The sequence below is a fragment of the Eretmochelys imbricata genome, chromosome 9 (genome assembly GCF_965152235.1).
Source record: "Eretmochelys imbricata isolate rEreImb1 chromosome 9, rEreImb1.hap1, whole genome shotgun sequence".
Taxonomy (NCBI): domain Eukaryota; kingdom Metazoa; phylum Chordata; order Testudines; family Cheloniidae; genus Eretmochelys; species Eretmochelys imbricata.
The window spans coordinates 4626367-4650338 of record NC_135580.1 but is presented as its reverse complement, the minus strand read 5'-3'; the positions used below and the strand labels follow the sequence as shown (position 1 = coordinate 4650338).

The 23972-nt window shown below is 42.8% G+C and overlaps 1 protein-coding gene across 1 annotated transcript in view; it reads left to right on the top strand.

The window, feature by feature from the left end:
* LPP (LIM domain containing preferred translocation partner in lipoma) overlaps positions 1 to 23972 on the top strand; it is a 394796-nt gene that overhangs the window by 237831 nt on the left and 132993 nt on the right. The window contains exon 7 of the mRNA XM_077826260.1: positions 11858 to 12559. Coding sequence (XP_077682386.1) covers positions 11858 to 12559 — 702 coding nt within the window. The remainder of the gene's footprint in view (positions 1 to 11857; positions 12560 to 23972) is intronic.

Below are 23972 nucleotides of genomic sequence, written 5' to 3'. Positions count from 1 at the left end.
AAAATTACGTTTTTCTTTAATGTGGTTTATCTCTAGCTTGTCGGCAAAGGTGAGCTTTGGGCGCTGGCAGCTTGCTTGGTCAGGGCAAGAGAAGCTATGCTCTGCAGCTAGATCTTTTCTCTGGCAAACCACACTTTACAGCTGTACTTGTAAATTCAAGGGGCGGGATTAATCTGCTTTAACCTTCGTTTTTTACAATTCCACAGAGATGCCCATGACTCATTTAGAGAATTCAAAGAGTCCACAAAGACTAGAATTACATTTCTGAAAGCTTATCGAATGGCATTGCTTTGTGTTTTAATGACCGGGTCTCTCAGTGAATTTTTATGGGTTATAAGTAGGAGAGATTCATTGACATCTTAGGATGCCAGGAATTTTTGACATGTGCAAGCTAGAAATGGTTCCAAACCTAAACACCCCCCCACCTCAATGTTCAGATCTGGAGTTTTGCTTTGGCCCAAGACAAATGTACATGAAAGCTGCAACGCTTGGCTCTGGACCCAGTGTTTTTCAGAGTTTTTGGGTCTTTGGATGGGGCCTGTCTCTTGTTAGAACATTGTGGGAGCCAAGCTGCTCAGGTAGCTAGAATCTCTACTCTTTTAAGTCCCAAAGCTTCTTCCCCTGGACTAGAAAGTCGTTGTTTCAAATTGTGAAGTTTAAAATGTCAAAACCAATTAGGCTATAAATCCCAATAGCCATCAGTATGTATTTATACAGCTACCACATGAATGCATAATTTAGATGTTATTGTCAGTAAATACATAAAAATTTAGTAGAAACAACATACATTGATGTAACAGAAATGGAGGCTGAGGAGAATTTCTGTCTTAAATTAGATGGCGTGTTTTGAATTCCATGCGCAAAAGTGTTTTGTGTAATTGTGTATGGGTCCCAATGAACGGTTGACCTAGAGAGATTCATTGTTAGATACCATTGCTATTATGCATTTGATTCACTTCTCAGAGGTGCTGCAGTCTGATGCCAGTGCACCCTATATTTAGCATAGATTATAAATTCCATTTGCTTTGGTTTAGGTTACAGCAATCTGAAAAGAAGAGGTCTTTTTTCGTGTTCATTTTTCGGTGGAGCATGATAATTATTACCTAGAGGAGGTGTTATCTGTGAGGTTCATTACAGTTTGCATAGAAACCTGCAATACATTTCAGGGGGAGAGAGGCGGGGAATGTGTAGGAAACAATGAGCCGGGTTCTGATCGATTACACCTTTGTAAAACCAAAGTAAATTGAAGTCAATGGATTTACTTTACATTGACACCGGTGTAGCTGAGCTCATAATCTGGCCTGATATGTCTTTTTAAATGTAACCCAGGTACTGTAGGTGTTATAGAATGTTCTAGCTCTTAGCTAAATTCCACCCTGATACTTTTAGCTCAATCAGTAGTCATGAAGCAAAAGTCTTGAGATCTGATTTTGATTTAAGACACAGTATCAGTGAAGACAATTATAAATCATTACCGAATAGGGCTCATTAGGTCATCATTGCTGAAGTTTAATTGACTTCTTTTTAAAAAGCTGCTGAGCTGGGAGAAGTGCAGTGTATAAAGAAACCGGGTATTAAACTAAGGCATGATATTAAGTGGTCTGGAAAAAAGTTGATTTTCAGAATAAGTAGTCACCTCATTCAGCAATATGCACCCGTCTGACAAATTCATGTCTCCGTTCTGGAGACAAATGGGAAGGAGCTGTTAGGTTTTTTATATTAGAATTACAGTTGCCAGTGGGTGGATTTTGTTTCCCTGGGCAGATTTAGGAAAACTAGATTAATTGATAATGCAATCTCCAAGTGAGGCAAGAATCCATTATTACTTTACATAGACGTTTTAGGTTGATAGGATGTCTGGAAAACAAAAGTAGCAGACCAGATGCTACATTTCTATCAAACTAAAGTGTCTTTAAGTAAATACCTTATTAGCAACAAATTGAATAATATAGCCCATTTCTATGAAATTGTTGGGAAATGACCATAATTCCCATATAATTTAATAAAGAAACAGTGTTCTCTAAGTATCTAGATAGCTTTTTACTTGAGTATCAGTGTTTGCTAGATGGTGTTCTGTGTTGTAACAAAATTATGCTTCTCTTTCATTTTCCCAGATTTGTTTTAACACTATTCTGAATTTTAAATTAATATAAGAATGGCCATACTGGGTCGGACAAAAGGTCCATCCAGCCCAGTATCCTGTCTACTGACAGCGGCCAATGCCAGGTGCCCCAGAGGGAGTGAACCTAACAGGTAATAATCAGGTGATCTCTCTCCTGCCATCCATCTCCACCCTCTGACAACAGAGGCTAGAGACACCATTCCTTGCCCAGCCTGGCTAATAGCCATTAATGGACTTAACCTCCATGAATTTATCCAGTTCTCTTTTAAACCCGGTTATAGTCCTAGGCTTCACAACCTCCTCAGGCAAGGAGTTCCACAGGTTGACTCTGCACTGTGTGAAGAAGAACTTCCTTCTATTTGTTTTAAACCTGCTGCCCATTAATTTCATTTGGTGGCCTCTAGTTCTTATATTATGGGAACAAGTAAATAACTTTTCCTTATTCACTTTCTCCACACCACTCATGGTTTTATAGACCTCTATCACATCCCCCCTTAGTCTCTTCTTTTCCAAGCTGAAAAGTCCTAGCCTCTTTAATCTCTCCTCATATGGGACCCGTTCCAAACCCCTAATCATTTTAGTTGCCCTTTTCTGAACCTTTTCTAATGCCAGTATATCTTTTTTGAGATGAGGGGACCACATCTGTACGCAGTATTCAAGATGTGGGCGTACCATGGATTTATATAAGGGCAATAACATATTCTCCATCTTATTCTCTATCCCTTTTTTAATGATTCTGAACATCTCGTTTGCTTTTTTGACTGCCACTGCACACTGCGTGGACGTCTTCACAGAACTATCCACGATGACTCCAAGATCTTTCTCCTGATTAGCTGTAGCTAAATTAGCCCCCATCATATTGTATTTATAGTTGGGGTTATTTTTTCCAGTGTGCGTTACTTTATATTTATCCACATTAAATTTCATTTGCCATTTTGTTGCCCATTCACTTAGTTTGGTGAGATCTTTTTGAAGTTCTTCACAGTCTGCTTTGGTCTTAACTATCTTGAGCAGTTTAGTATCATCTGCAAACTTTGCCACCTCACTGTTTACTCCTTTCTCCAGATCATTTATGAATAAGTTGAATAGAATTGGTCCTCGGACTGACCCTTGAACATGTTATGGTGGGTCAGCTTGCCCCATCGGGTCCAGAATGTAATATATGTACGCAGGGCGGTATGTATATATAGTGTTTGTGTCTGTCTGTTTGTAAAAACATATGCATATAACTGAATAGGTGGTGAAATTACATATATGGGGATGAAACTAATATACATATATAATATGGTTTCATCCCAATATGTAAAATTTCTACACCACATGTTCAATTATGTGTATAAGTTATATGTTAGTTTACACACACACACACTCTCTCTCTCTCTTTCAAATCAAATATACTTATGAATTTCTTACTTGGATCATTGTGGACATTAAAATTCTTTAACTCTCTATGATAGCATAGACAGAGCTCTTAAGTAAAAGAACACTGTTTACACGGGCAATGGGCTAGAATCAAATGGAGCCATTGGACAAACTACGATACTCTAATCTGGTTTGCTGGCTGGAAATCATCGGTCAGCAGAAAAGGTGGGTGTTCACGCTGGGTAAAAAAGAAAAAAAAACCATTCATGCTAGTAATTTAAATCATTTTGTAGCTCACTATCAATATTGGCAGATCAGCGGTTCACTACCATGATTGAACTTTAAGAAAGCAGATGTTACATGAGCACAGGCTAGTCCACTGCTGCTTTTACTCTTCTGCACTCCTGTGTGCATAGAGTGCAAGAAAGTATGGAAAAGAGGAACAAAAACAGATGGTTGCACAGGAAGTGACGAGACAACATCATCATTCAGATTTTTTGTGGAAAGATTTTTTTTTTAAAGTTGGGGCAATTGGCTCTTTGAGTTTGAAAATATGAATAAATTTAAAATTAAGTGCAAGTGATATTACAAATAAATGGAATCCTGAACAAGAAATATGAAATTAAGTAATAAAAACTCAAAGCAACTGCTGTATGAGTATATATGTATTTCATTATCTTCATGTGAGTAAATACACATCATTTTAATACCATATAAAGTTTAAAGGGGATGAAACCAACAATGTTCTATAGAAATTGCTCTTTTAAAAAGAAACCTACAGAATTTAGTGGAAAATTATTTCATTTTTGTAATTTTTTGGGGGTGGGGTGGGGTGAGAAGAGATGGGAGGATGACTCTTCAGTAGAATTTAATATAGAATTCTGTGCCTGCTATAGACTTCTGTGGGATGGCTTAAAACCCCTAAAGAAATGCTATAATTTTCTATTAAGTTCTACAGTACTGTTCCAAAAGGGGTGTGTGGGTTTGGGTGTCTGTTTTATATATATATATACACACATACTCTCACTTTCTGTAGCTCATATATTCATTACAGATAGTCATAGGGATAGCTGCATTCTCTGTACATTTCTTTTTGCCCTCATCATAACTATGAACTACAGTATCTTGAATCGTATTTCCATTCAACTATAAATATCATATTGTAGCAATAAGAGGAAAAGTTCATAAGTCTGAGGATGGCTTAATAATGATACTTTAACTGTATAAGCTTTGCTATGCTTAGTAATAGCATCAGTCATAAAATACTTCGCTTACCAATACTTTGCTTATATGGGGGTGGGGAGTTTCACCTGTGGCTGGCAAAGCAATTACTTGCCTATGCCAAGCAAGGTATAACATTCGTTGCTGAACGTCACGCTGCTATGAGCCTCCTTGCATTGCTAAACTGACATCCTTCTGCAAAACCCATGTTCCTGAGCTTGTTTCTCCATTCCTCTGCATGTACTGACTTGTTCACGTGGCATCACTTCATCCCGTTCGTGGTAATCTGTTCCTGGGTTGTATTCAGCAGTTTTGCCTTCAGAGCTGACGGGGGACGGACGGACGGACGGACTCTGGCATGCCAGCTCTTGCTATTTACTGTTGAGCCTATAAGCCACAAATTCAGCAAATGTAGAAAGCCATTGCCACACAGTTCTGGAGTCCAAAATGGCTCTGTTTTCTCTCTGCAGTCATAAGGGATGGAAGTTATTGGAATATCACGAGATGAGTTGATGAAAGGTTTAGTTGTTTATGTTTATGGTCAACAACCTTTGTTGCATTTTGGCCAAGATCTATCAAAGTATTTGTTTTTATGTGGCAATGTCATGCATTTATGTGGCAATGTCATGCAATTTATGGTAGATGGCTCAGTTCAGCTGAACCAGACTGGTGGATTTGCGAGACAAGTCCATTTTAATCATAACAAGATTTCTCAATGAATTAAACTAAAGCAATGTCCTTTTGTTGTCTACCAAAGTTAAAAGTATTTAGGTCAACTATTTGTGTGTTGATTTGATGTAAAAGGTGATAGCACCGTGGTCCCTTATGCTGTTCAGTGGCTAAAATATTGCTTTGGTTTTGATAATGAAATTGGGAACCTTTCTGGGCAAAGTTTGAGATCCAACGATTCAGATATGGACAATCATTTTAACACCAGTAATTCCGTGGTCATTAGGTCAGGTTACTTATCCAAATTAATATGTCCTTCTTTTGGAAGCCACGCCACCTCTCAAGTAATCTTCCTCATTCATATTAGGTGATAGTTTATCACCCAAAAAGCTCGAAGCAGGAATAGTCTTGTGGCAATGTTTTCTTGGAACCCGCAATTCCATCACCGGGGAAAACAAATCTAAAGTAAATCTGGACCCAAAGAAGATAAGCTCAATTCATCCCTGGTATAATGCTAGTGACCATGCCAGAGGTACACTGGGAACAAATTGGGTCTGTTTATGAAATTACAGCAGTAGCCTCATAGGCTTCTGCGCTTCTTAGATGTCCCTTACCTCTCCAGAATGAATGCAGTGCTGTAAATGGAAGACTGTGATTTGCCCACATCATTTGGTCCATGTGTTGAGCACAGAATTAAGATTTTTGTCTGGTTTTGCTCTGCACTTGTAAATAGCTGGAAGTTGTCCTCCAAGATAAAGGGCTGGAGGCCTGGTTGTTGTCATCCTCCTTCCTCCATAACTTCCTTCCTTACGTTTCAATCTAGTGTCATGTCCGAGACCACAAGAAATTTTTAGCGGAAACAGTAATGACCATGCTGATGACTCCCCTCCTCCCCATCTGACCCACCTGAATTCTGCAGCAGGTGCAGAGGGGGGCAATGGGGGAGAAGAAATATAATTGAGAACTATCTAGTGTTCCTCCGGTTGCTTCATGGCATATGCAAAGCCTGGGCCCCTTCTTTTCAATCCAGCCTGAGACAAAGACTATTAGACTTCTCCATGATTCTTTCAGTGAAATGTCTGGGAATACTCCTCAAATACCTGGCTGCTGCCTGGGTAGCTAGCTATTAAAGCTGTATCCACACAAATACAGCTGTACCATAGGAGTGTAACTGCTGATTTGTGTACAGTGCATGCCATAAAGACATTTGCGTTTCTTGGGAATGAAATACAAATTTGCAGTGGGATCTTGATAGAGAATAAATCAATCTACTGAATTAACATGTTTTTATTAGACTGTAAATTCTTTGGGCTGGATTTTTAAAGGTATTTAGGCACCTAAGAATGAAGATAGGACTCTTCAAAGTGAGACATCTAATTAGTTTAAATTTAAGCATGCATAAATAACTTGTATGACAGTCAATATTCGCGTCAACCTTTAGGCTTTGGAAATGCATCTTGGTAGCCCTAAGAAGTGCAAATCGGCAACTTTGAAAATCCGGCTCCCCAGGCCATCCTGAACCCTTTGTACAGCCAGCATTGTATCCTCTTGATTGTCTGCTGCACATGGAAAGGCTTAATGTATATGCAGAAATGTATACATTTTCACTTTATTTAAAAAGACAGGACTGTAGTTGCTGATTTAAATGATTCCCTTAACCTAAACCAAGGTATTGTCTACTTAAGTATTTTTCTCCTTGTGCACTGAACGCAGCTTCACTTGATTTTGTGACCATTAGTTCATCTTTCTGCTGCTGGACGAACTCATTCATAGATGAGGCAGTACATTTAGGTTACTTCCATCTGTGTTTAACAAGGCTCTTGGGTTTTTTTCCCTGTTTTAAAAAAACCTCTGATTTTGTTTTATTTCTGACAGTAGAGGTGGTTCTGAATGTAATTCCTTCCTGCTTTTGTTTCTCTCTTCAACCCTGTTTGTTAGCATGTGGGGTTTCTGGTTTACTCTCTCTTTGCAATATTAATTTGCAAGAAGGAGGTGATGGTAACGGACATGATCGTAATTTGCATTTCCGAAGTGCACTAGGTGCTTTCCCCTAGTACGCAAACAGCAGAATAGCCTGCATTAGTGTGGAAACAACCTTAGCGAATGCCACAGGTATGTTTTGGTGTGATTGGTCACTCACAAATGTGCTGCTTTTGAAGCAGGCCACGCAAGAGTTGCTGGAAAGAGGGATACATACATAAGCTTCCAAGAGCCCTCTTTTTTTCTCCACTCATTCCTTCATGTGTACTTCTGGGCCGCTGCTTACGGTATGTGCGGAACTGTCCCCTTCATTGTAGTAATCCCTCTGTCTAGCTGACACACCCACATATACATAGACAAATCCATCTAACCTAGCTCACCTGCCTGCCGTTGGCTGTCTAGATCACGCGTGTCCCCTTGGTATCTGAGCACCTTCCTCTCCTCCTTCAAATCCCTTCTTCTGCGGTGCCTTTAAATATGAACCACCCGAGAGAGAATCCTGCACCATCCCCAGCTCCGATTGGCTTACCACCTTTGTGTTACCTTAACCTGGAGAACCCCCATTTCAGAATGAGGGCTAAGATACTGGTGAATAGTCGTGTGTGTAACTAGAGGTGCTGAAGACCAGATAGTGGCCGGCCCTGTGCGGGTCAAGAGACCTTTTCTCCTTCTGCCCCTGCTCAGGGGACAGACAGACACAGGACTTATCTTTGTCCTCCCAGGGAGCCCTTATGCTCTCAGCAGTGCTAGACTTCCCAAAAAGCCATAGCCCTGCCCCCTTTCTCTGACCACACCCTATTAACTGGTTTTGCCCCTTCTTCCCCCAACACTGCCAGAGGAATTCAGGGTGAGTCATGCTGAATGCCTCTGGTGACTCCTCCTGGTGCAGATTTCCTCCATCTGAATGCTGGCTGTGGTTTGAGTGACACAGCACACCCCTCAGTTACTTGTGTAAGGTCACAGAGTGACTCGGGAAGAGCAGGGAATACAGCGCAGGTCCCCTGGCTCCCGGTCCCCTGCTCTAACCATGGTTAGACCACATTGCGAGAGGGAGAGCTGCTCCTTGTGCTCTTTTCTTTGTTCATTTGGTCTCCATTCTGGGCCCTTTTTGGACTATATCTCCCCAGTCAACAAGCACAGGGTGCTGTCTGGGATGGAGAGTGCTTTCCCTGTGAAACACCAAGTCTCCCTTGTTTCTGGCCTTCGGGGGCGGTGGTGGAAGAAGAAGGTCTGTAATCAACACACTAAATGAAGTTATAAAAAAGGGGGAAAAAATCCCATATTGTGGGTTGGAAGGGTTAAAACTGTTGAATTTTCGTGCAGATTTAAACTACACTTGTATTTTTGCCGTAGTTCCTCATTATCTTCTCTCAGAGCCTGTTTTTCAAACCCAGAAGTTGTGCACGGGTTTGGTGAACAGGGCCTCTCCCCCGCTCCTCCAATAGCCCATTGTCATTAAAACATTATCCAGCTTCTCCCCACTCTGCCCCGCAAAAAGCACTTTCTTGGGGGTACTGTACTTACGCTCTGCTGTGTTTCGGCCCTTTCATCCCATTACAGTAGGTGGACACACATTCATTTACAAGAACAAAATATGTGGAGAAACTGGCAAGTTTCTAGCATGCTCAGGCTTAAATGCCACATTCACTGGGCGCAATAGATCAGGCAACAAGCAAAGTTTCTCATTAGGTGAGCAAAAAAGCTCCTTTCCTCACCTGCAAGGCCCTGAGTCACTTCCTCCCCATAGCTTCTCTATGCTCACTCCCGCATCTTTCCACCCTGCTCACTTTACTGTCCTTCCCAGGAATCCCATAGTTGTTTGGAAGGTCAGGGGTTAAATACAGTCACTGTATTTTTCTCCAGCTGAAGCTTACTGCCTTGTTTTCTTTCACCTCTCTCACTGGTTTGGAGTCAGGTGTGTGCTATGTTTTCCTTTCTCTCTCTACATTTGTTTATGGTGACTCCTTCACAATTGGGGTTTGCTCCAAAGTTGCCTCCGCAGCTGTAAGTTGTTTAAGAACACTACAGCACACTTGGAAATGTTCGCACCTAAATCCCCTATGGTAGTTAATCTTTATAAATTCTCTGCCTAATGGCAGACGGAATTTGAGATTTTCTTATTCTTTTTTATTGGTTTTCTTTGTGTGTTGTGTACAGGAGGTTGAATGGTTTTTTCCATATGCAACTTACGAAGGGTCTATAAATTCTATAGTGCCCCTCTTTCCACTGCTGTCTGGGGTTTGGTAGCAACTCATACAAGACTGGTAATCTGTGGGATCAGATATTTGCCTAAAGTCAAATGTAGCCTTACTGTAGACCAGCCTGGGGTCCATTCACTTCAACAAGGGCTGCATCTGCCTCCACTAAGGCTGAAATTGACTCTTAGATTATAGAATTGATTCTGGGTGGAATTCATTCCCCTGCAGAAAGCTCAACAAAATCTTGGAAAACCATTAAAAAAATAAATATACCTATCTCATAGAGCTGGAAGGGACCTTGAAAGAACCCAATGTACAGCTACAGACTAGGGACCGAATGGCTAGGCAGCAGTTCTGCGGAAAAGGACCTAGGGGTGACAGTGGACGAGAAGCTGTATATGAGTCATCAGTGTGCCCTTGTTGCCAAGAAGGCCAATGGCATTTTGGGATGTATAAGTAGGGGCATAGCGAGCAGATCGAGGGACATGATCGTTCCCCTCTATTGGACATTGGTGAGGCCTCATCTGGAGTCCTGTGTCCAGTTTTGGGCCCCACACTACAAGAAGGATGTGGATAAACTAGAGAGAGTCCAGCGAAGGGCAACAAAAATGATTAGGGGTCTGGAACACATGACTTATGAGGAGAGGCTGAGGGAACTGGGATTGTTTAGTCTGCAGAAGAGAAGAATGAGGGGGGATTTGATAGCTGCTTTCAACTACCTGAGAGGTGGTTCCAGAGAGGATGGTTCTAGACTATTCTCAGTGGTGGAAGAGGACAGGACAAGGAGTAATGGTCTCAAGTTGCAGTGGGGGAGGTTTAGGTTGGATATTAGGAAAAATTTCTTCACTAGGAGGGTGGTGAAACACTGGAATGCATTACCTAGGGAGGTGGTAGAATCTCCTTCCTTAGAAGTTTTTAAGGTCAGGCTTGACAAAGCCCTGTCTGGGATGATTTAATTGGGGATCGGTCCTGCTTTGAGCAGGGGGTTGGACTAGATGACCTCCTGAGGTCCCTTCCAACCCTGATATTCTATGATTCTATGAAAGGTCATCGAGTCCAGTTCCCTGCCTTCACAGCAGGACCAAGTACCATCCCTTATTTTTGCCTCAGATCCCTAAATGACCGCCTCAAGGATTGAACTCAAAACCCTGGGTTTAGCAGGCCAGTGCTCAAACCACTGAGCTATTCCTCCCCTCAAAGACCAATTTCAGACCAATTTAAAAGTGACAAGCAAAAAAATTTTTTAAATTGCATTTCTTCAATTTTCTGCTTCTTCCCCTGTATAATGAAAGCAGGGAAAATATATAAACTTTTTAAAAGAAAACGAGGAAAATGAGGTGAATTTTAAGAACTTTCCCACCCTTTTTTGATTTGTTGGATCATCAGCAAAGGTGTCCTTTCATTAGGCAGTGGGGTTAAATAGGTCTTAACCAAAACAACAAATATTTTACACACATGAGACCTAAAATCCCCTCAGTCTATTGCTCAGTTCTTGTGATGTTGTCGTTTCACTAATTCTGCATTTGTCCACTGAGTCCCAGGGACAGGCCTGATCTCACAACACATCCATGGCAGAGCTGTGAACAGAACCATTGTCTCTTGAATCCCACTCCTGTTCCTTATAAATTGATCACATTGGATTCAGAGGACTTAAGCCTTCAGGACCGCTGGCCCCACTCTGCGCTTACACTAGATTTATACCTTTTGACCTCACGGCAATCACTCCAGATTCACACCAGCATAATAGAGAGCAGAACCAGGCTTTATATGTGTATATTGGCATAGCTCTGTATTTTTCTTTGGCATTTGATCTGGGGTAATGTGTATTGCTTTGAGGACACTTCCATGGGAGTTGCTTTTAATCCATCCCTTTGCACTGCCTTCTGCGTATTAAAAGGATCTTCCTTATCAGTGAGCAGGAGCGAACACAGTTCGGAGTCCTCTCCATTTCAGAGCTCTCTTATTTTACAGGAATCTTTACAACTATGCACATTGGTTCCCCTCGTATTATTCTCCAGCAAGAGCTTTTGTTTAAGGCAGATTTTTGTAGAGTCAAAATCCCAGAGAAAAATGAAATATCCTGCTTGGCCGTTCTGTTCTGTTGCACGGGTTTTGCCCCTGCTCTGCTATTACCACTTTATAATGTGTAGTCCCAGGTACATTCCTGCTTTACGAAGCAGGTTCTATGGCTGTGCAGATGTTGCTATAAAATCCTATTTCCATTTAACTCTAGCTGCTTGTTTTTACCAGTTGTATGTGTCCTTCTTGCTGGTGATAGCATTTTTCTCCTCTTATTGTTCCACAGAGCTCTGGGTTCCCCACTGGCTCTCCAGTTACTTCTCCCCCGGGATCTACCCCTGTTACTGGGCACAAGCGGATGATCATTCCCAACCAGCCGCCTCTCACTGCCACCAAGAAGTCTACTGCCAAGGCACCAGTGCAACCTGCTGCTCCGCCCACCCCAATCCCAGTTACTCCTGTTGGTACACTAAAACCGCAGCCACAACCAGTTCCAGCTTCTTATATCACTGCGTCCACTCCCACCCGACCGGCGTTCAACGTACAGGTGAAAACGGCCCAGCCCAGCCCTCATTTCCAGCCACCTGGCCCACAGCCAGTTCAGTATGGCAGCCTGGGTCCAAACCAGTCCTACGCTCCTCAGCCAGCACGCCCCCCGGGGCCAGCACAGTATGTTCCATCTCAGCCTCGTGGCCCTGACTATGGGTATGCTCCCCAGCCTGCACGTCCTTCAGAGCCTGGTTATGGCTATGCACCTTCACAGGGGCGGTATCAAGATCTTTACTACCCTGCAGGCCCTGGATATGGAGGAAGAAATGGCTCGGAACCATCCTATGTGCCACAAAACACCTGGAAGCCTGAGCCAGCCTATCCCACAGCTAACACCATGGCTCAAAATCCAACTGGGCCGTACCAACCGCCCAGCACAAAGAAGACCTACATTACGGATCCGGTCTTAGCACCTCCTCCACCACCCATGCAGCCAAAGGTAAGGGAGAGACAGACAGCCATTCTCAGGCCTGGTCTTGCCCATGGCAAAAGCCGTGTGGTTTTCAGTCTTGGTAGTTATTGAACGGCGCTCGTCGAGGCGCCGGCTCACCTGCTGGAAGACGTTAGCTGGTTTTTCAGTCATGTTAAGCTCACTGTATTGAGCTCATGGGATTGCCAACCACATGTTTGTTTCCTGTCGAGATAGGGCTACAAAGGGGACAGAAAGCAGCCAAGTCTGGTGTTTTCTCTCTTTCTGGCTTTCTTTTTTTTTTTTTTTTTTTTTTTTTTTGGTAACTGACTGGTAGAAAATGGGAACTTCCATCGAATTTGAAAATACAAGTGCTGGGGTCTTAGAAATTCCACCTTTCCTGTGGGGTGACTGTGTCTCATTTCAGGAATGCAGTGATATTCAACAGGAGTCACCCTGCAGGGCAGAGGGATTTTAAGCTCTGAAACTTTAAAACTCATCATCCCAATTAGTAGGACATGTAATTATGTGGCCTCATGATGCCCTGATCTTTCAGACCTGGTTCTCCTTAGATTGATTAAGAGATTACTGACAAAGACTTGGGGTCATGTACACTGTTGAGTTCACCAGTTACCAGAGGGGAAATTATTCCTGTCCACATGCTTAAAGCTGGGAAAAAACAGTGTTGTTCACTAAATTTGGTTTAAGTGATTCTGTGCATCATTGCTTAAAGATCCTTATCCCTGAAACCACACACAAATGTTTTCCTACACCAAGCTTGGCGACCGTGAAATGCTTCCGTGTGTGCTGCCCATCCGTTCCAACAAGTGTCAAAGCAAAGGAGCCCTTCAAAGAGGCCTCTTAATGTGAAACTGACTAGACACAGAAAGTTAAACTCACCTGTCTGGTTTCACTGCTTAGACCTTGATCCAGGAACCAGGTCTACACAAGCAGAGCCCATTTTCCTTCAAAAGCTGTTCCTGTGGATACAGGGACCTGGCTGTGTAGATCCAGGTTCAGGACTGAGGCCTTGTTGAGGTGTTTGAAAACAGCATCAGCGGTGAAAAGTGAGTAACTTTGTAAAATGTAAGCTGCTGTTGCCACAGGTAAGAGATTCATGTACGTGGAGCCAAATTCCACCCTCCATTGTAAGTGTGTATTTGGATTTTATCTTGGCTATGTGCTTTTAACACGAGTGTGCTAACCTCCCCATAACGGGAGCAATGCCTGTGTGCGTTCATTGCTTTGCACTCACCGAGGCTGAAGACAGCTGGGCTCAAATCCCGCACCAACGAAAGCACTGCTGTCAAAGGCTGCCTCGATCTGCCTCGGTGCAGAACTTGTCTCTAGCCTTTTAATGCTGAGAGAAAAATGCTAAATAGTTACAAAACAAAATACAAAAAGCTCTTCCCATCGACCTTGCCCTCGGTCGGTCCACACAGCCTTTTCCAGTCGCCAGATTTCATTCCAGTTTCCTGAATTCAGGAACTATTCAAAGCAGGGAAGCTCAGGGTTTCTCAAGTCAGGATAGACAAAGCAACAAATAAAAGTCCTTGAAATACAGTCTGCTGGCAACCTAACTAATTAACTTTTTCTCTTCCGCAGAGCTGTGAGCGCAGGAGGGGAGGGGACTCTATATATATCACATGTCTGATATTAGGTAGAGCTGATGTTGTTTTTTTAAAAGAATTCTATTGCTTGGGCCAGATCTGTCGCTGGAGTAAATCGGTGCGATTCCATACAAGTCAGTGGGGTGATGTCAGTTTACATCAGCTAAGGAATGTCCCAAGCAGTAGAGAAGAACCAGAGTACAGTGTCTCAATGGAAACATAAATCGCTTCTCACCACGAACAGCATGAGTCTTGCGGCGTATTTGCAATACAAAGCTGGAAGGGACAAGACAATTTAGCTTTCCACTTATTGATACATAATCCCTTTGGGAATTTCATTTCTGTCGTAGCCTGCCGAAGGCACTTTGCTATCCAGTTTCAGCATGGGCATGACTGCTATCCTGAATAGTGGTGGAGGAAGCTGGGCATTACTTATTAGTAAGAAGCAGGGTAGAATTGATGGAGATTTTCCAAGGTAATAGGAAGTGTCCAGTAACTACACCCACCCCATCGGAATATTTTGTCATTGGCCATAAAAGCAGCATTGTTTCACTCGACCGCATCTTCTCTCTCTACTTTTGCAGTCTGGCTTATTCAGAGGAACTAACTTTTTGGAATGATTTCATATCAAGGAAAAGTTGCTGAAAATGTTACAGCCATGACATCCATTGGAGAAATCGCTGCAGCTGGTTTTACTAGATGCACAAGGGGTCTTAGCTTGTTTACTCTCCACACACCTGTATGGCACATTTGTTTGAGGTTTGTTTATAGAGATCTTTAACTGAGTAAAATGAGTATTAAACCAGGGTAAGAAACGGACATTAATTTATGTCTGAGGGCATGAAATAATTTTTAAATGTTATTAATACTAGTGGATTCTTAATGCAATGTACATGCAAAATGAAAGGGGTGTGGTAACAAATCCAGCAACACCCAGAAGTACGTGGTATTCAGCTCGGCTGCACACCATGGCCTAGAACTAGAACTGCCTGAAATTTTTCATTCAAAATGTGTCGTTTTTTTGATGAAAAACGGCTTTTGGTTTGCAGCATGCCTGGGAAGAGGATCACGGCTGGTGGTTCTGTCTCTGACAGCCCGAAGCAGGAGCAGGCAAAGTGCCACTTGCTAATCACGTTGAAGTTGCTGTTGATCCAAAGCAAATCTAGCTTGGTATGGGAACAAACGAAAAACCCAAGACTGTGCTGTTCCTTAAAGCCCACGCAGAACAATGAGTTGCACTTAGGAAGTGAAAATGCCAAATGAGTCGGATCAGTCCCAGTTTGTGTTGAATTGTTTTGTTGAATTGCCTTTTGTAGCAATTCTCTTAATTTTAATGCCCAAGTCATAATTAGGAAATGAACTAATGAAACATATGCCCTCATTTAAACCTTAATATTTCACTAGGGAATTCCTGCCTCTCTCTCTCTAATCTGCTTCATATGTCGTGGGGATATCCATATGATCAGTTGCAGAACCATGTGATTAAAATGTGGAACCTTGTGACAAATAAAATTTATCACATGATCCTCCCTTTTTCCCACTGCGTTCTGCCCCCTCCTACGTAGAGTCAAATTCAAAAACATCCCTGTAGGTAACTCCACCCCACTCATAAGTTACGGAACAGAAGACCATAATGAGTCACTGACCACTGATCAGCCACAGCCCACTGATATTTTGGCACTAAACTATCCGCTGTGGAAAACACAAGCAGTAGCAGACAGTCTCCAACACCGAGAATCCTTTGAAGCCTATGCCTTGGTCATATCAGAAACAAAGACACCCCACCACTTGCCTCCATAGCTGCCAACAGACATCCACACTGTACTATTCCAGGCCACGAATCTCCTTGTTAACCCGTAATGCCTTCACTCAATTCCAGAGCCCACCACCTCATGCTATGATGAACTATCCGCCTGTTTCTCAGAGACCTTCTGCCACCTAGGCAGCCTCTCAGGACACCAGGAACCACACAGCAGACCCAGGCCCAGTAATGTTACACCTTGCCTTTCCAAATCTGGATCCTTCACTGTAAGTCCTGGAAGCACTGCAGGGAAACCACACCACACCTGAGGCTCTGATCCGGGCGGAAAGTGAAAGTCAGTCCTGGCTCTTACTAACTGAGACTGTGAATACTTCCTTCAAGAAGAAAAGCTACCTCCTGCCTAAAGCACTGTCTAATCTAATCAGTACTTAAGGAAACCTTTGGACAACACAGCCAACGTCTCCATGTACGGCCCAGTATCTAACCTTACATGCACAGGCGAGCTAAGGGAAAAGCTCATCAAGAGTTACCTCAACAAAGGTTACCTCTAGCTCCACCTCAGTGCAGCCAGTACCTTGTACTCCTCCTGATCAGGAGTCAAACGAGGACGCAGAGGAGGGATGGCAGGAAGGCATGAATTAGGATCATAGAAGATTAGAGTTGGCAGAGACCTCAGGAGGTCATCTAGTCCAACCCCCTGCTCAAAACAGGACCAATCCCCAACTAAATCATCCCAGCCAGGGCTTTGCCAAGCCAGGCCTTAAAAACCTCTAAGGATGGATGGGTTACATATGGAGGTGGTGGACAAAACACACCTCGTCTACACAAAATCTGTACCTCAACAGCATCTCAGGCACCCTGAAAACATGCCAGTTGCCTTAAACACCACCTCAGCATTTACAGTATTCTAGGTATGTCCTATAGTAAATATTGAGACTGCTGCAAACAATGAGGTAAAGCTAACAAATTATCTAACCCTCTTAGCAAGGTTTTAATGGTGACCACTTTGTAGAGAACAGGTATAAACCAGTTTGTCTTGTTGCCGTGTGCCACAGTAGGCATTTCTGAATCTCCCTCTGGAATCGGCAGTAACGATGGTCTCATGAAGCTTCCAGTGACCAAAATGGTGCCTAGATAATGCAGTTGTATTTATTTATTTTGCCTCTCACTCTTCCCAAGCCGCTGCATGAGTCAGGGTGTCCAGCTGACTGAAAATCTTCTGCGAAGGCATTCACTTGGATGTTCCATCTTCAGCTCCGAGACGCCTGCTCACCAGTGTCCTGGGCTACGATTAATGCACTCCACTTGTACGGGTGTAATAATTTTTTTAGGGAGGAAAGATACTGTCTCCCATCACTCACACAGCATAAAGTGGGTGCACCCAGCAGTTACGTTTTAACTGAGACTCATGCTCTTGCTGTTAATCCTCTGACTAAGATGTTTCAGTCTCTGCTGATTAATAAAATCAGTGGGCCAGATTCCCTCCTGGTGGCATAGGGATGTGGGCTTCCCTGCAACTGCCTGGTTCTCTGCATTGCAGAGAAGGTAGACAGCCACCCTCAAGCCACCTTTGCCTCGCTCTACCACGACCCCCTCCTTGGAGCTCTTTTCACCGCAGAGAGGCCATAGGTCAATGTCTGAGCTTTGGACTCCAGCACAGGCCCTTGGTGAACTTGACCCTATGTGGTGATAAAATGAAGGAGGAGAAAGAAGGAGGCAGTGTATCTAGAACTGAGATGAGGGACTCCTGGAATCAGGACTCCTGGGTTCTGTTGGAATCAGGACTCCTGGGTTCTATTCTCAGCGCTGCTCTGTGACCTTGGACAAGTTTTCTGACCTTTGTGCACCTCAGTTTACCAATCTGCAACTGGGGATATGTAATACTTCCTTCTCAGGGCTGTTGTGAGCTTTTGCAAAGTAATCTTCGTAATGCCATTCAAGACTCTCAGATGAAAAGGCACTTTCAGAAGTGCAAAGTGTTATAAAAATTATTTAGACTTTTCCATGTTCATCCTTATCTCTAGAGATCCAATGTGAACTGTACGGCACCCTAACACACTCGTAGATCCCCCCTCACAGCGTAAACTTTCCTTTCCTTTTGGGCTTAGAAACTTCAGTTTCATTCACAAACGGGAAGCGGCTGAGGACAGAGGAATGCTTCGTGGTAGTCATTTAGGAATTGCTTTCCTGAAATAGTAAAAAAATGAGTTGTTAATTGTATGACCGGCTCAGTTAGTTGATGTGAAAGGTGACTGTGTGTGTGCTTGTGGGAGTAGGTGAGGTCAGCAAAGGCTTGTGAGCTACGGAAGAAAGCAACTTAAATTTACAGCTTTAGAGCATGGTTTTTGCAGTGTAAGTCTTTAGACTGTCACAGTGGATTAGCAGCACGAGAGGAATAATTGAGCAAGAGGCTTTTGACATAATACCTGGATGTTCTTTCTTCCTCCTTCTTAAAATAATCTGAGGACAATGCCTCCATACATGATACAACTAGGGGCAGCCTTGACATTATTTAAGGGCTCTGATTTGACTGTGTTTAACCCTTGATAACCAAACAGCCTTTAAATATACTGATACATTTTGAGATACAATTGGGAAGTGAATTATGTTGGTGTTGCAGTCTGGTAGTTACGGGTTCTATCGTCTTAGCCTACATACAGTATTCAGCATCCATTGTCTTTGTGTGAGGGGGTATAGTCCTCATGACTCCTGCTCTGTAGTCCCAGACCTGCTACTGACTCAGGGTGCAGCTTTGGCAGCTGCCTCAGTTTGCTCCTCTGTAAATTTGGGATTGTAATACTAATCTACTGTGTCTCTACACAACTGCAAGGAGTAGCAAGTAGGCTAAATGGGAAGACCTGGAAGTATTAGTACATAAGCTCAATTATGACTTAATTGGCATCACAGAGGTTTGGTGGGATAAATCTCATGACTGGAATATTGGTATACAGGCTTGTTCAGAAAGGACAGGCAGGGGAAAAAGGGGCAGAGGTGTTGCATTATACATAAAGAATATATACATTTGTTCTGAGGTCCAAAAGGAGTTGAGAGGCAGACCAGTTGAAAGTCTCGGGGTAAAGATAAAAGGGGGAAAATAGGGATGACGTCATGGTAGGGGTCTGCTGTAGACCACCAAATCACGGCGAGGAGGTAGATGAGGCATTTCTAGAACAAATAACAGAAATACCCAAAACATGAGACTGGTAGTAATGGAGGACTTTAACCAGACATCTGTTGGAAAAAGTAATACAGCAAAACACAAAATTTCCAGTAACTTCTTGGAATGTTGTGGGGACAACTTTTTGTTTCAGCAGATGGAGGAATTAACCAGGGGGAGAGACATTTTAGACTTGATTCTGCTCAACAGGGAGGGATTGGTCACGAATCTGCAGGTGGAAGGCAATTTGGGTGAAAGCGATCATGAAATAATATATCTCATGATCCTAAGGAAAGGAAGGAGTGAGAGCAGCAGAATAAGGACTTTAAAAAATGCAACAACGCAGAGGATTGGTAGTTAAGATCCCATGGGCAGAAAATCTAAGGGATAAAGGAGTTCAGAAGAGCTGGCAATTTCTCCGAGACAATATTAAAGGCACAACTGCAAACTATCCCAATGTGAAGGAAAGGTAGGAAGAGGCCAATATGGCTCATCAAGAGCTTTTTAATGACCTGAAAATCAAAAAGGAATCCTACAAAAAGCAGAACATGGATGAATTGCTAAAGAGGATTACAAAAGACTAGTGCAAAGTCAGAAAGGGTAAGGCTTGGCCTACAAGTGAAACTTCTGTTGTCATAGGTATATTGGTCAGGGTTGTTAAAATAAACAAACAAAAAACCACACACCTCTAAACGACAATACTACGCCATCGTAACACCCAGTGTAGGCACAGCTATCTTCTTCTTTCACATGGCATTTGAAAAGCAATGGGCTGGGATTATAATTGAATTTTGAGATTGAACGCCATTCTCATGCTCCTGGGATTGCTAGGTGGATCCCTCTTGTGCCCACCCTGTAAGCGTGAATGAGGAAGTGGTTTGTGATGTGTCCCAGGGTTTGTACCTCATGACAGTCAGAATTCGGTGTAGCTAATGTTGTCTTGAGAGATGGTGTTCCTGTACCGACATAAAAACCCTTCTGTCAGCATAGACTGTGTCTATGCAATAGGGCTGTGTTGGCATAGTTATGCCGGTATAATCTCAAAATTGTAGGCATACCCTAAAGCACAGAATGAATTACACCTAAAGGGACGTAAAGGCACGAAGAGAGGTTCTTTAAATGCGTTAGAAGCAAGATGAAGGAAAGTGTAGGTCCTCTACTTAGTGGGGAAGGAGAGCTAATAACAGATGACATTAAGAAGGCTGAAGTGTTCAATGCCTATTTTGCTTCAGTCTTCAGTAAAGATTTAATGGTGACCAGATACTCAACACAATTAAGATTAACAACAAGAGGAAAGGAACGCAAGCCAAAATAGGGAAAGAACAGGTTAAAGAATATTTGGATAAACTAGATGTGTTCATGTTGGCAGGGCCGGATGAATTTCATCCTAGGATAGGTAAGGAATTACCTGAAGCAATCTTATCTTTGAGAACTCATACAGGACAGCCGAGGTCCCAAAGGACTGGAGGAGGGCAAACATACCACAATCTTAAAAGGGGAACAAAGTGGACCCAGGATGATATAGCTCAGTCAGCCTAACTTTGATACCTGGAAATATACCAGAACAAATTATTAAACAATCATTGTGTAAGCACCGAGAGGGTAATAGGGTTACAAGGAACAGCCAGCATTGATTTGTCAAGAGCAAATTATTCCAAACCAACCTAACTTCCTTTTTGATAGAATTTCTGGCCTAGTGGATGGGGGAAGCAGTAGATGTGATGTATCTTGATTGTAGTAAGGCTTTTGACACAGATCCTCTTGACTTTCTCATAAGTAAACTGTGGAAATGTGGTCTAGGTGAAATTACTATGAGGTGAGCACCCAATGGATTGAAAGAGTGTAGTTATCCATGTCAAGCTGGGAGGGGGTATCTAGTCGGGTCCTGCAGGAGTCAGTCCTGGATGGTAGTTCTGCTGAAAAGGATCTGAGGGTTATAGTGGATCATAAATTGAATGAGAGTCAACAATGGGATGCAGTTGAGAAAAAGACCTGTATCATTCTGGAGTGTGTTAACAGGAGCGTCGTATGTAAGATGCTCTACTTGGCACTTCCAAGGCCTCAGCTGGGCACGACACTTCCGGAAAGATGTGGATGAACTGCAGAGTCTCCAGAGGAGAGCAATGAAAATGATCAAAGGTTTAGGAAACCTGACCTATGAGGAAGTGTTAAAATATATAGATATAGATATATACTGGGCAAGTTTAGTCCTGACAAAAGAAGGCTGCGGCAGAGACCTGATAAGTCTTCAAATACGTCAAGGGCTGTTATAAAGAGGACTGTGATTAGTTGTTCTCCATGTCCACTGACGGTAGGACAAGAAGTAATGGGATTAATCTGCAGCAAGGGAGATGGAGGTTAGACGTCAGGAAAAAGTTTCTAACTCTAAGGGTAGTTAGGGTCTGGAATAGGCTTCCATGGGAGGTTGCGGAATCCCCGTCTTTGGAGGTTTTAAAAACATATTGGACAAATACCTGTCGGAGATTATCTAGGTTTACTTGATCCTGTCTCAGCGCAAGAGGGTGGACTTGACCTCTTGAGATCCCTTCCAGCCCTGCATTTCTTTGATTCTCACACGCTGTTAATAGGATTAGGTAATGTTTGTGATTCTTGGATTAAGGGTGTCATAGAAGTGCAATGTCATAACACAAGAACTAGGGGCCACCAAATGAAATTAACAGGCAGCGGGTTTAAAACAAACAAAAGGAAGTGTTTCTTTACACAATGCCCAGTCAACCTGTGGAACTCTTTGCCAGAGGATGTTGTGAAGGCCAAGACTATAAAAGTGTTCAAAAAGAACTAGATAAATTCATGGAGGATAGGTCCACCAATGGCTATGAACCAGGATGGACAGGGATGGCGTCCCTAGATTCTGTTTGCTGGAAGCTGGGAATGGGCGACAGGGGATGGATCACTTGTTCATTCCCTCTGGGGCACCCGGCATTGGCCACTGTCGATAGACAGGATACTGGGCTAGATGGACGTTTTGGTCTGACCCAGTATGGCCGCTCTTATGTTCTAATGTTTTATTGTTACATGGTTCTCATTGGTTCTAGTTTGAGTTATTAGGCTATAAAGCTGGGTGATTGTGTCCCTGGATGAATCGTGAACAGTGGGCCCAGTCCTGCAGGCACTTCTGAGCCTAGTGCTTAAGTGTTCATGGCACACTGCACTCAGTAGTTGTGTTTGTAGGATTGGACCCTGAGATTCACACACCATACATGGAATCCTCGAGGGAAAGACTATCAAATGAATCTGTCCTCCAAGATTCAGCCACATAAGACCTAGCAACTTTGTCCTATTTAAGCTATAAATGCAGCTACACAGAGTAGAAAGTAGCTCCATATTGATATGTTTAATATATGGAAGAATCCAGAGGTTATATTTTTATTTACTGAGCATAAACGTTCCATATTAAATTCACTTAAATTCCCACATAATGCTGTTTCCCATGGAGATTTACTTCCAGATAACTATCATGCAAATCAGTATATTAAATGAAATAGCATCCTTTAAAAAAAAAAAAATCCCATCAGCAGCTAAAAGAACCCCTCCAAGGCAAACGGCATCTGCAATTATGCTGACAATGTTTTTCTGAAATGAAAATAGTGAATTATAAAGTTGTAAAACTGTTTTGCAATAATATTTTGTTTTATAACCCATATTATTTTACCTAGTAGCTGTCTGGCTCCAGAGCAAGTTATATAATGTGATATTATGAATATGGTGTCTTGACTTTTTGTCTAGGGAATTAATTTAAGAGCTCTAAACTTTCCAATCACATTTTCTGCTTTGCTCCAGACATGGTTTATTCTGTCTGCCTGAAAAATATCGGATAAACTGCGGCTTGTAACTGAACTATTTGTACTCCTCTCTATCCAAACTAATAGGGGACTGACTCAGTTTTACATGGGTCCTTAAAACAGACCAGACTGAAATGTTTTGCCTGAAGTGAGCTACATAAAACAAAAGCAGAAAAGCAGAGTTGTTATATGTTAGCCGATCAGTGTATCTGTAAGGTGGCATATTCAACACCCGTAGCGCCCCCTGGTTTGGGGTGAAGTGCTGCAAGGGGTCCTCGTTCCCGGTGCCTCTTGCTGGCCTTCTGCCTCTTGCTGTCTGTGCCATGGATCAGCCCCACAGCCAAGTCACAAAGTGCAACCTTGCAGGGTACTCAAAGTCCCAGGAGCCTACACTATGCCTGTTGGTTCCTCCTAGCCTGTATGTCGGGCATTGCCCCATCTGGGATCTCCCTCCCTATCTGGGCAGCTGCCTACTTAGAATTTAGCTGTTCCCTTGCTAATTGGCTAACATGCCACTACTTGGAGCACCTACCTGCTCCCAGGTGTATTTTGCAGGGTACCCATGGGCCGGGTAGGGCCTGATTCCCTTGAAGGACCACTGGCCCCATAATTTACCATTACCAACCATTTTCCATTACTTGGTTTATTACCAGATCAGAGACATGACTTATTATTATTATTTATATCTTGCATTTATATAATATCTTTCATCCTAAAGATTAGTCAGGTTTTGTAACTCAGATAGCCGCTTAAACTGATAGGTTGGAATCAGTCACATTGAACTGCACCCGGGGTAAAACACAGCAGCTGTTTTAACGGCACACATTATCACTACACAGCCGTTTAGGACAGGAAGCGCAGATGAACACTGTATCCAGATGAAACTGCAGGGAGGATTTAGGGAAGCACCAATATAAATAAATGTTCCTGTTGGAATTGGCATGTAGGTTAGCATATCCTCTTGCTCCCATTACTTCCTCAGCTTTCATTCCTACTTATTCCCAAACTTTACTGCCACCTGAATCCTAGATTTTTCCCCCTGCTTTGTGACAGTTGGTCACGCGTTAAGTGAATCTTCTGTTCTTACAATGAAGAGTTGTTGTTGTACCAG